Raw genomic sequence first — 13550 nt, forward strand, 5'->3', positions numbered from 1 at the left:
ATATAAAATTTACCATCTTAACCATATTTTAAAATTCAATGGCATTAAGTACATTTACATTGTTTTGCAACCAAGAATTTGAGATGCTTGGAAAATGTCTAAGAGTTCCTCTTGTTTAGCTTGTATGCATTAAAAATAGTGATTATTTTTTGTTAATTGTACATTTATTTCACCTTTCAATTATTTGCAAGTAACTAGGTGAATAAGTTCTTATTTCTAATAAGTCAGTGTTTAAGCAACTGAGTCCAACATTGCTGACAGGATCACTGGAGTGGTGATTATGACTGCTGCATGCCTTTGTAGTTTAACCACAAAACTTTAACTCAATATTTTTTTTTTTTTACTTTCTATAATTTATTTATTTTTATAATTTACATCCAAGTTAGCACATGGTGCAACAGTGATTTCAGAAGTAGATTCCTTAAGCCCCTTACCCATTTAGCCCATTCCCCCCCACAACCCCTCCAGCAACTCTCATTTTGTTCTCTAAGAGTCTCTTATGTTTTGTCCTCCTCCCTGTTTTTATATTATTTTTGTTTTTTATTATTTTGCTTCCCTTCCCTTATGTTCATCTGTTTTGTATCTTAAAAGTCTTTGTATGAGTGAAGTCATATGTCTTTTTCTAATTTTGCTTAGCATAATACCTTCTAGTTCCATCCACGTAGTTGCAAATGGCAAGATTTCATTCTTTTTGATTGCTGAGTAATACTCCATTGTATATATATACCACATCATCTTTATCCATTCATCCATTGATGGACATTTGAGCTCTTTCCATACTTTGGCTATTGTTGTAACTCAATATTCTTAATCCTAAATTCACCTGGTCACTGTTTCTTCTTGGTTTGTGGTATATATTCTCTATACCATAAAGCAAAATTCATAAGTGTAGCTATACTAACGTACCCTCATATAATGACTGGAGGAATATTGAATAGATTTGAATCTAATGCACTGGTTATTATTACTATTTTTTTTTTTCAGTAGGCTCCAGGCCCAGCATGGAGCCCAATGTGGGGCTTGAACTCACGACCCTGAGATCAAAACCTGAGCTGAGATCAAGAGTTGGATGCGTTTAACCAACTGAGCCATCCAAGGTTCCCCCTAATACACTGATCCTTTTTTATTTAAAAAAAAAATTTTTTTATTAAAGAACGAACACCTGCATGAGAGCATGTGCACAAGAGTGCATAGGCGAATGGGGGGGAGGGGTAGAGGGGAAGAGAGAGAATCTTAAGCAGGCTCTGTGCCCAGCATGGAGCCCCATGCAAGGTTTGATCCCATGACCCTGGGATCATGACCTGAGCTGAAATCAAGAGTCGAATGCTCAACCAACTGAGCCATGCAGGCACCCCCACGCTGATTCTTAAATTGAGGTACAAGGTGATGTGCCAGCACAAAGTTACATAACTTCTAGAGCATCTCTTCCTTGTGATAAAAACTGTTACCAATTTTATATTAAAATAAACATTAATATCGTGGAATTAAATGAAAAAAGTGCAAATATTTTTAAAATTAGAAGATACATGTAAAACTTTGACTTATGGTGGGCTGCATGGTGTGATGCACAGCAGACTCCTCAGAGGCACTCATTCATTCTCATGAATAGTTAGGAAGACTTTAGAGGAAGAGCTTGATAAGCATAGTTAACAAATTTCCTGGGGGATAGAATAAAGTTTCTTGCAGGGTATGGAATAGGCTTTGGTTGTAAAAACATTGTCATTTTAGATTCTACAGTGGCTAGCCATTTGTCTCTTTCTGACCATGTCACTACCACATTATGTCAACTTTAAAAGGATTAAGATAGGGGTTGCCTGGGTAGTTCAGTCAGTTAAGTGTACAACTCTTGATTTCGGCTCAGGTCACCTTCTCATGGTTTGTGGGATCGAGTCCCTGGTCTGGCTCTGCACTGACAGCACAGAGTCTGCTTGGGATTCTCTCTCTCTTTCTCTCTTTCTCTCTTTCTCTCTTTCTCTCTTTCTCTCTTTCTGTCTCTCCCCTGCTCATGCTGGCACACCCTCTTTTCTCTTTCTCACAAAATAAATAAAATAAACTTCAAAAAAGAAAAAAGCTTTTGCTAATACTACCCTGTCTCTAAGGCCAGGAAATGTCAGTCTTCATCTAGGTTGATACTCAGCAGTATTTGGCCCCCTTAACCACCCCCTCCTTTTCAAAACATCCTCTTCCCAGACTTTGAATGTTAATTCTCTTTCCCTTTTCAGCCTACTTCTGCTTCCATTTTCTTTATAGGCTCATTATCTTCTGCCTACCAGTAGGTATTGGAGGACATCAAAGTTCATGCCTAGGCTTGTTGTTCTTCTTACTGTGTTTTCTCCCTTAGATAGTCTTATCCTGCCTCCAGTTTCAGTTTCCAGCCGTAGCCTGATGGTTCCAAATACGTTCCAAGGTCTCACTCTCACCTCTCCTCTGAACTCCAGCTGTGTATTTCCAGTTGTTTATTTAACATCACTTGGATGTCTCAGAGGCATCTGCAATACAGCGTGTCCCAAACTAAAACTCAGTTATAAGGCATCATTGAAAAAATTGTTTAACTTTACTGGTTGAAATGGTCGTTAATTGGGAAGAATTTGTATTGTATTAAAAAAGCTCGAAGAGGTTAAAATAAAAATAATTAGCGGTGCCTATATAAAGATATACATTCAAATGTCTTACTGAATACAAATCAGTTCCTCTTTTCCTTATTTCTTGAATGTAATTTTGCACATTTGTCTGATTATAAAAATTTATTTGAAAATCAGTGTTTGTAATTAAGCATTTTTCATAAACTCAGTATTTCCAAGGAACTTCATCATAAAAATCTGTGATTTTATTTCCTTTATTGTATGAAAATTTAGTATGAATCTTTAAACTACCTTAAAGTAATTAAAAAACTAAAATTCAGCATTTTCTTCTACTTCCAGCATATTTGGTCCTCTTATATTTCTGTTCAACAAAATAATTGTTCCTGAATTAATATTTGTATCATTTATATTTGTTTTATAATTTATAAATACTTGATATAGCCTCATAGTCATTTTAGACACATTTGAAAACTGAACTAATTCTCAAATGACTTGTTTTCATGTGGTCTCATTTTTCTTTACAGAGATATGACCGAAGTTGTACATATTAAAGACAGGAAGGAGGCAATTCATGAGTTAAAATATTCCCCAGATGGAACTTACCTTGCTGTTGGATGCAATGACAGCTCAGTTGATATCTATGGCGTTGCGCAACGTTATAAAAAGTTTGGGGAATGTGTTGGGTCGCTTAGTTTCATCACTCATCTTGACTGGTCCTCAGATAGTAGATATTTACAGACAAATGATGGAAATGGTAAAAGACTTTTTTATAGGATGCCAGGTAAAAGTTTCTAAGTTTCTAATAAATTAATATTATTATTTATGGATTTTTAGTACCTGTAAAATATTTTAGAATTTGACGAGAAATAGAGTATAAAATACATTTGATTACAGGAAATTAAAGAAGATCTGAGCTCATGTTTCAGGCATTATGATCTTTTCCATCAGGCTGCCCTATTGAAATCTTTTTGGTTCTTCATTAAAACTTCTTTGCTTGGAGTATCTAAAACCTACTTGATGTTGAATTCCATGCTATGTGAGGAGTATTTGGTAAAGTCCTACTCTGTGTTAGAAAGTCAAAGTGCCATTTTTATGGGTGGAACTAATTAAATATAATTGCTAACAATGCCTGACCATAAATTGTTTGGGTTTTTGTTTTGTGGTTACCTCAAATAAATTTTGTAAATATCCATTCTATAGCTAAAACCCTAAATTTGAGAGAGTTGCCACCAAAGATTTGTAAAAGAATTAGAGCAACCATCAAAATGTTATCTCTCAGTACCTCAGTTAGTTGGATGCTTAATGAATTAGTCACTAGTTTCCAACAACTTATTTAATAAAACTAGCTGCATAATTAAATTAATGCCTCTCCCTAAAAGTTTTTTATTACCAATGTGTGTGTAATTAGGACCGAATCCTAACGCCCTGATCCCTAATGTAAATGTATTACTCCCTGGCCATCCTTCCTTCATGGTCCTTCAGTTTTCTTTTTTTCTCTCAACCATGTATATTCTTAGGTTTCTCATTTAAAAGCTGATTTGCCACTTTCTTACAGCTTTTACTTGTTCTTCTGACTTACAGTGTTGTGACTAATCTGGCATGATTTTAGTAGGATTAATGTTTATTCTCCACTTGAGCGAACCTGCTAAGCTACATCAGAATCAAATCTGTGTGTCTCTAATTTGGGTAGTGGCGTTTTAAATAATTTCCTTTCATTTAGTTTTCTTCTCTCCTTACCGTATTCACCTACCTATTCATGCTACTCTCCTTTAACTGTAGTGCGAAGAAATTTTGGAGTTTACCATGTTATCAGTATAATTTATGCTTGAGAAAAAATAAAATGAAATAACTTCTTAAATTAAGACTGTTATTTATTTTTAGGAGGAAAAGAAGTGACAAACAAAGAAGAAATAAAAGGTGTTCATTGGGCTTCATGGACATGTGTTTCAGGCCTTGAAGTAAATGGAATTTGGCCCAAGTATTCAGATATCAATGATATAAATTCAGTAGATGGAAATTATATTGGCCAAGTTTTAGTTACAGCTGATGACTATGGAATTATAAAATTATTCCGATATCCTTGTTTAAGAAAAGGTATTTTTTCTTTCAAAATACTATTAAGTAGCTCGTCTGTTATAAAAGACTTATAGGAGCACCTGGGTGGCTTAGTCAGTTAAGCATATGACTCAGTTCGTCTCAGGTCATGATTCATGGTCCTGTGAGTTCGAGCTTTGTGTCAGGGTCTGCGCTGACAGTGAGGAAGCTGCTTGGGGTTCTCTCTCCCTCACTCACACTGTCACGTCTGTCTGTCTCTCTCAAAACAAATAAATTAATTAGAAAAATTGTTTTAAGTAAAAGACTTTTAAGTTCTTGTAGAAAATTAGTTGAGATAAAAGGGTTTATATTTTTTTAAATATGTATACTAATTAATTGGTGAAGGGTTGCATGAAAATGAACAGAATTAGCTACATTTATTTTGCTAATTTAAAAATTGTTTGTTACCGTTATTTTGGACATGAAATTTTTATTAGAAGATTATTTTTGAACTCACATATTAAGAATTTACTAATACTTTAGCTCTTCTTAAAGAATCATTTTCTCTCCACTCCCAGAATTATTTGATAGAGTCAGGCTATACAATGATAGACACACTTTTCTTATTTCTAATTATCTTTAATCATTTAACTTGTTAAACATGTATCTTTTAGAAGACATTTTTTCTCATGGCTTTTTCTCAAGAATCTCTCAGGTCATAATTTGGAACCTGTTGGTTTCTTGGTTGGTTTTCATGTACAGGTGTGTTTTTGTTTAAATCCTTAACATATATTGTTTTGGCATTTATATACTTTGTGTAAACAGTCAGGGTAAGATAAATAAGAGGTCTTATCATTGTTTATTTTCTACACATTTTATGTATCACCTTTTTTTCTTGGATCTCTACTTAAATGATGATATTAAACATTCTGTTCATAGACTTGGGGATAATTAAGTGAAATACTGTGTATTACTGTGTGGAACAAAGCATGGGACAAATAAATATTTGAGTTAGCTTATAACAAGTCCATAAGTACTAAAATAATTATATGAATAGACAATTAGTATCAGGAAATTAGTTTCCTGGAAACCAAAAATAAAATAAAACAGGACACAAAATAATTTTCATCATAAGTATTTTAAGCCTTTTTTTAACCCTTTTAATTTGAGTGTAGTTGATATACATGTTTTGTTTTTTTAAGTGAACTTGTCTCATCGTGGGGCTCAGATTCATGACCCCAAGATCTAGAATTGTGTGATCAACTGAGCCAGATGTTTTTCTAAAAAGTGTTTTTCGGGGCGCCTGGGTGGCTCAGTCGGTTAAGCGGCCGACTTCGGCTCAGGTCATGATCTCGCAGTCCGTGAGTTCAAGCCCCGCGTCGGGCTCTGTGCTGACAGCTCAGAGCCTGGAGCCTGTTTTGGATTCTGTGTCTCCCTCTCTCTGACCCTCCCCCGTTCATGCTTTGTCTCTCTCTGTCTCAAAAATAAAAACGTTAAAAAAAATAAAAAAAAAAAAGTGTTTTTCACTATTCAGGGAAAGCAGAGTTTTTTTTCTGAGATTTAATTTTCAAAGAATTCTCTCATATAGTATGGAGCTTTAGATTAGGTGCAGTGAGTATATTCCTAGGGCATTAATATCTGTAGCAAATGTAGTAATTATTTTTACCTGGTCATTGGTAAAAGCTTTTAGATACATGTTAAAATGCAGTTCAGTAAAAAGTGAACAGCTGAATAGTTGTGTTTAAGTAGGTAGTTCAGATATGTCATTTGCAAAGGAATGGGAGAAGATATTTGCAAATAACATATCGGATAAAGTGTTACTATCCAAAATCTATGAAGAACTTATGAAACTCTACACCCCCAAAATAAATAATCCTGTTAAGAAGTAAGCAGAAGACATGAACATTTTTCCAAAGAAGACATCCAGATGGCTAACAGACACATGAAAAGATGGTCACCATCAGTCATCATCAAGGAAATACAAATCAAAGCACAATGAGCTACTACCTCACACCTGTCAGAATGGCTAAAATTAACAACTCAGGCAATAACAGAGGTTGGTGAGAAATGTGGGAATGCAAATTGGTGTAGCCACTCTGGAAAACTATATGGAGGTTCTTCAAAGGTTAAAACAGAACTACCCTACGTCCCAGCAATTGCACTACTAAGTATTTATCCAAAGGAATCAAAAATACAGATTCAAAGGGGCATATGCACCCCAATGTTTATAATAGCATTGTCAACAATAGCCGAACTATGGAAAGAGCCCAAAAGTCCGTTGACGGTTGAATGGATACAGAAAATGTGGGAATATATATACAGTGGAATGTTACTCAGCCATCAAAAAGAATGAAATCTTGCCATTTGCAATGACGTAGATGGAACTAGAGTTTATTAAGCTCAGTAACATAAGTCAGTCAGAGAAAGACAAATACTATATAATTTCACTTGTATGTGGAATTTAAGAAATAAAACAGATGAATATATGGGAAGGATAAAAAATATAGAGAAGGAACCCATAAGAGACTCTTAATTATGGAGAAGAAACAGGTTTGATGAAGGGAGGTAGGAATGGGGGGTGGGCCAAATGAGTGATGGCTATTAAGGAGGGCACTTGTGATGAGCACAGGTGTTATATGTAAGTGATGAATCACTAAATTCTACACCTGAAACCAATTTTACCATATATGTTAATTAACTAGAATTCGATTAAAAACTTGAAAAAAAAATAGGTAGTTTATGTTGAACTTAAGGGCCCAATTTTCCTAGAATTCTATGCTAGCGTTTCTGTTGTGCCTTTACACTAAAATGGTAAATTCCAGATCTTGCCACCTCGGGTGTTGTCGATTCCTACTTGCAGGATTTCAACTTCCTAGCTGAAACTGCATCATCCGTAAGTAATGCTAAGTGTGTTAATAAAGCCTAGCTAAATCTCTAGTAATTAAAGTATCCTGTTTCTGGATCCCACCACGTAGCCAGGACATGAGAGTCAGTGGCGCAAAAGATTTTATTATGGGGGCGCCTGGGTGGCTCAGTCGGTTAGGGGTCCGACTTCGGCTCAGGTCATGATCTCGTGGTCTGTGAATTTGAGCCCCGCGTCGGACTCTGTGCTGACCGCTCAGAGCCTGGAACCTGTTTCAGATTCTGTGTCTCCCTCTCTCTCTGACCCTCCCCCATTCATGCTCTGTCTCTCTCTGTCTCAAAAATAAATAAACGTTAAAAAAAAATTTTTTTTAAAGATTTTATTATGACTCAAGATGAAACTTGCTTAGTTAGAAGGTGTGTGGATTCAGTAAGATTAATCATGATGGTCTTAATCTTAGACATTGATTCTGCACACTGTTTCGTATACTGACCCTATGCAAAAACAAAAATAATTTTCTGAGCTTTCTTAGTCAAGTGAATTGGATTTATTGACAGTTTTTATCTTTTGTAACAGGGAAGGATATTTCTGTTGCACAGTTATTTCATTTTTAAAATGTATAGTATTCTGAATTTTGGGAATATTTTACTGAAGTCTTAGAAAAATTAGTCTTATTTAGTCACTGCTTCAAGAATATAAATTGTTTTCCTTATTTTTCTTTTTGTGATATTTTTATTAGAAATTTATTTTATGGTAAAGGTTTTTATTTCTAGGCACTTGTGAGTTAGCTTGAGACTGGGTAAGTAATTGGGGGAACAGAAGATAGGATATAACTGCTGCATCTTTTTAAAAATATATATATTATTTTTAGAGGAAGACAAAGAGCGTGATTTGGGGCGAGGGGCAGAGGGAGAGAGAGAGAATCCCAAACAGGCTCCATGCTCAGTGCTGAGCCCAACTTGGGGCTGGATCCCATGACCCTGGGATCATGACTTGAGCTGAAATCAAGAATCTGATGCTCAACTGACTGAGCCACCCAGGTGCCACATAACTACTGCATCTTTAATGAATTAGTAGAAATATTTTAAGATTCTGCGTTTATTGAATTTATATACTTACATAAAGTTAGTATTACTAGAAAAATTCTCTTTTAGATTAGTTATGAAGTTTTACATTCTTTTTTTTTTTAATGTTTATTTTTGAGAGAACGCAGGTAGGGGTGGGGCAGAGAGAGGGGACAGAACATCTGACTCTTGATTTTGGCTCAGGTCATGATTGTTGTGGAATCAAGCCCCGTGTTGGGCTCCACACTGAACATAGAGCCTGCTTAAGATTCTCTCTCCCTCCCCCTCTTCCCTGCTTGTGTTTGTTCTCTCTCAAAAAAAAGAAGGGGGGGAGGGTAGGTGATGGGCATTGAAGAGGGCATCTTTTGGGATGAGCACTGGGTATTGTATGGAAACCAATTTGACAATAAATTTCATATATTAAAAAAAAGATACATTTCATGCATTTATTCTTCTGTGGTGGACATTTGAGTAATTTCCAGTTTTTGCTATTATATGCAAGTTTCTCAAAGATGTATACTTAGGAGTGAAATTGCTGGGTCATAGAGAATTTATAAGAAAATGCCAAATTGTTTTCCAAAGTGGTTATACCATTTTTAAAACCCTGTTGATCCACATCCTTTTCAACACTTGGCATTGCTACACTTTTTAATTTGTGTAAGTCTAATTAGTTTAAATGGTGTCTCATTGTGGTCTTAATTTTCATTTATCTAGTGAGATGGATCATTTCCTCATTGTTTTTGGTTTTCTGCATTTCCTTTTCTGTCAAACATGGGCTTAATATCTTTTGCCTATTTTTCTATGGAGTTGTTTTTTTTATTAAGTTATTTTATACTCTAAATACAAATGATTTGTAATTTTTATGGGTTGCAAATGTGTTTTTCCAGTTTTTTACTTACTTTTATAACAATTACAATAATTACTATTATTGTGCCTTTTGTTGACCAGTTCTTAATTGCAACGTAGTCAAATCTGTCTCTTTTTTTTTTGATGAATAGTTCTGTTTTGTGTATTAAAATAATACTACACTAGGATCAGATAGATAGTGTCATATTTTATAAAAAAAAGTGTTAAGGTCATTAAAACATAGTTAAATAGGAAAATATCTTTTGTCATATTGCTACCATTTATTGAAGGGATTAGCTCATATTGATTTTATACTAAAATATACTTTAAAACAACTAGAAAAGAAATGGGATCACCAAAAAAATTTTTCAGTATATTGCTTTAGCCTCATCAAGAATTGTCTTCCCCTTCTCCTTTAAATCAGGAAGTTCCTATGACCATTCTATCTTGTTCCCATAAATCTTTTCTCTGAGGGGCGCCTGGGTGGCTCAGTCAGTTAAGCGTCCAACTTCAGCTCAGGTCACGATCTCGCAGTCTGTGAGTTCGAGCCCCGCGTCGGGCTCTGTGCTGACAGCTCAGAGCCTGGAGCCTGTTTCGGATTCTGTGTCTCCCTCTCTCTCTGACCTTCCCCCGTTCATGCTCTGTCTCTGTCTCAAAAATGAATAAATGTTAAAAAAAAAAATTAAAAAATCTTTTCTCTGAAACATTCTAATTGATGACATACTATTTAGGCCTTACCTATTCTTCTGTCATTTCTTGTCTTAGGCCAGGGTTTTCATAGTGATGGAACTTTGAGAGTTTATAATCTAACTTCTACTAGAATGGAAATGGAGTCCAAGAGAGGTTACGTGATGTGCTCAAGCTCCTGTGCTATTAAGTAGTCAAGCAGACTCTTTAGCAAGCTGTAGTCTTTTTATTTCAATTTCTAATATTCTTTACATCGCGTTTTGTCCCCTTTTGTAAGGGTTGGAGTCATGTTCATGCCCTCTGATTTCCTTCAATATTCTTCCCTCTTCTATAACCTAGTATTCTAACTCAAGTGTACAGACATAGTAAAGGGAAATGTGATCTTTGTTTTTCTTTCTTTTTCTTCAAATAGTTAATGAATATTTCTTGTGTTCCAGGCACTAGGGGAATATAAACAAGATGCTATCCCTGTCCTCAGAGAGCTTATAGTTTATTAGAAGAATTAGCAAGTAAATAGATTATTACATTTCAGTGTTGGAAGTATAATTACACAGGGTAATCACAGGGAATTCTGGAAACATGTAGGATGATACTGTTGGTTTTAGTGAGTCAGAGTCACTTTGTGAAAGGTGGCACATTGAGGTTCACTTTTAAGATACCTGTTTCTCATAGTTAAATAAGCAGTGCTGATTATTAAATAGTTATTAATACTGTCCATTTAATTATAAATAACTAGCTTCCCTTAGACTTATTCTATAACTTGTTTGTTAAGCTGCCATGGTTCTTTCTTCCAGAGAGATTGATCTTTGAGTAGTTGTAGGATACAATTTGGAAGGGACTCAGAGGATTATCTATAACTTAGAGAGTTATTTACAACTCTCTTGGGGCTATTGCCCATTGCAGTTAATTAGAATACATGCTCATATAACTTCCTCATATGCCTAAATATGACAATATTAGTACATCTTAAAAACTCAGAATTTTGGGGGCGCCTGGGTGGCTCAGCCGGTTAAGTGGCTGACTTCGGCTCAGGTCATGATCTCGCGGTCCGTGAGTTCGAGCCCCGCGTCGGGCTCTGTGCTGACAGCTCAGAGCCTGAGCCTGTTTCAGATTCTGTGTCTCCCTCTCTCTGACCCTCCCCTGTTCATGCTTTGTCTCTCTCTGTCTCAAAAATAAATAAACGTTTAAAAAAAATTTTAAAAAAGCTCAGAATTTTGTTTGCTGGAATCTCTGGCTTTACTTTCTCTTTTAATATATATATTTTTTTCTTTTTGAGAGAGAGTGAGCAGAGAAGAGGCAAAGAGAGAGGGGGAGAAAGAAAGAATCCCAAGCAGGCTCCGTGCTGTCAATACAGAGCCTGACACAGGGCTTGATCTCATGAACCATGAGATCATGACGTGAACTGAGATCAAGAGTCAAACACTTAATGACTGAGCCACCCAGACACCCTTCTGGCTTTACTTTTTAAGACTCTGGTGGCTAAGAGTACTTAAAGGACCCCATCAAAGAAAGTAATAGCCAAAGTCCTCTCAATGATTAAATTATGCATTCTCATATGAGAGAGATGGGACTAAATCTTACCGTATTGGACTTTCCTGGGTGAACTGTGGCAGGTTACCTATCTAGAAAGTTACTGATTTGTATTTAGCTACATAAAAAAAATTGGTTCCTAAAATTTAACAGCATTGCTATTAAGCAGCAGTAAATTGTAATTTTAGATGAGTCTTGGTCAAATCTTTTATGCTTTCATTAAGATGCTATCCCTAAATTCATAGCCAAGGTAAAAGTTCATCTCCAGATTTTAATTGATGGAGCTTTGCCATCCTGACATACAGGCCTTCTATAACTTAATTTAAAAATTTTAAAACATTGGGGCACCTGGTAGCTCAGTTGGTTAAGCTTCCAACTCTTGATTTCGGGTCAGGTCATGAACTCATGTTGTGGGATCTAGCCCTGCATCAAGCTTTCCACTGAGCTTGGAGCCTGATTGGGAAATTCATTCTCTCTCTCTCTCTCTCTCTCTCTCTCTCTCTCTCTCTGTCTCTGTCTCACACACGCACACTTGTGCATACTCTCTCAAAAAAAATTTTTTTTAAACATTGTCAAAATGAAGCCAAACATTATTGTGTCCAATGTACTCTCTAATAGGGATGTGTATATTTTGCCAAATATTAGGTTTAAGCAGGATGTAGAGAATGTTTTTTGAACTTAGAAACACAAAAGCGGTTCTTATAATCGCACACATTATTTTTAAAAAATCGCCTACAGGGGCTTCTGCACAGCTTAGTAAGTGTCTGTCTGGTGATCTTGGCTCAGGTCATGATCTCTCAGTTCATGAGTTCGAGACCTGTGTCAGACTCTGCGCTGGCAGGATGGAACCTGGATGGGATTCTGCCTCTCCTTCTCTCTTCCCCTCCACTACTCATGCATGTGCTCTCTCAAAATAAATAAACTTAAAAATAATAAAAATTAACCACAAAGTTAGACAGTTCCTTTACAGTTAGAGAAATCTGGTGTATAATACCTTAACCAAATGATACAGCCTAACATCCCTAATGATAGAACTTTGCCCCTGGAAATGATGTATCCAAAAGGATACGTCACTTATGCCAAAAAAAACACATCATCTGAATCTAATCATGAAGAAACATTAGACAAGCTTAGGTTGAAGAACATTATAGAAAACATAGGTTTAAGGAATTACTATAAAGGATAGTTTTTGGGACAACTGGGCATATTTTATTTTTATTAATATGGGGTATTGTATTGATTTTTGAATGTTGAACCAACATTGCATTCCTGGCATACATCCCATTTGGTCATGCTGTATATTCCTTTCTGTATGTTGTTGTATTTTGTTGATGGCTTAAGTTTTAGAAGGATCCTCTGATTGCTAGGACTAGGAGGGATGGGGGTGGAGTAGGCTAGTTGAATTTCACTTAAAAACCAAAGGGTTCAGGTCATAACATTCAAATTTTGTGATGTGGAATCAGTTGATGCCTTTGTGGCTGCAGGCTTTTCTTTGAGCAGTAAGAAAATGCCTCACAACCCTTGGTGTTCCTACCAAATTCCATTGTGAATCAGTAGAGCAAAGACTTACATCCCTTCATGTAGACTCATTGATTTAATTCAATAAACTTTTGAATTAATATTTTTACTCTTTGATCCTAGTTAAGATATTGGAAGGAGAATGTATTGGTTCAGGTATAGAAATTGTGGTTTGAAGTGGTATTTTTGTGTGTGTGTTGGCGTTTGTTTATCAATTTAAAGGCATATTTTTTTTGTTTTAGGAGCCAAGTTTAAAAAATATATTGGCCATTCGGCTCATGTAACTAATATCAGGTGGTCACATGACTATCAGTGGGTTATTTCTATTGGTGGAGCAGATCACTCTGTCTTCCAGTGGAAATTTATTCCTGAAAGAAAACTAAAAGATGCTCTTCACATAGCACCCCAAGGTGAGTAGTATACACT

At 35.7% G+C, this 13550-nt stretch overlaps 1 protein-coding gene across 3 annotated transcripts in view; it reads left to right on the forward strand.

Annotated features, from left to right (window-relative positions):
• EML5 (EMAP like 5) overlaps positions 1 to 13550 on the forward strand; it is a 181368-nt gene that overhangs the window by 62533 nt on the left and 105285 nt on the right. For all 3 annotated transcript variants that reach the window (XM_049612358.1, XM_049612360.1, XM_049612359.1), the window contains 3 exons: positions 3107 to 3363; positions 4464 to 4676; positions 13367 to 13534. In XM_049612358.1, coding sequence (XP_049468315.1) covers positions 3107 to 3363; positions 4464 to 4676; positions 13367 to 13534 — 638 coding nt within the window. The remainder of the gene's footprint in view (positions 1 to 3106; positions 3364 to 4463; positions 4677 to 13366; positions 13535 to 13550) is intronic.

The sequence above is a fragment of the Panthera uncia genome, assembly GCF_023721935.1.
Source record: "Panthera uncia isolate 11264 chromosome B3 unlocalized genomic scaffold, Puncia_PCG_1.0 HiC_scaffold_1, whole genome shotgun sequence".
In the NCBI taxonomy this organism is placed as follows: domain Eukaryota; kingdom Metazoa; phylum Chordata; class Mammalia; order Carnivora; family Felidae; genus Panthera; species Panthera uncia.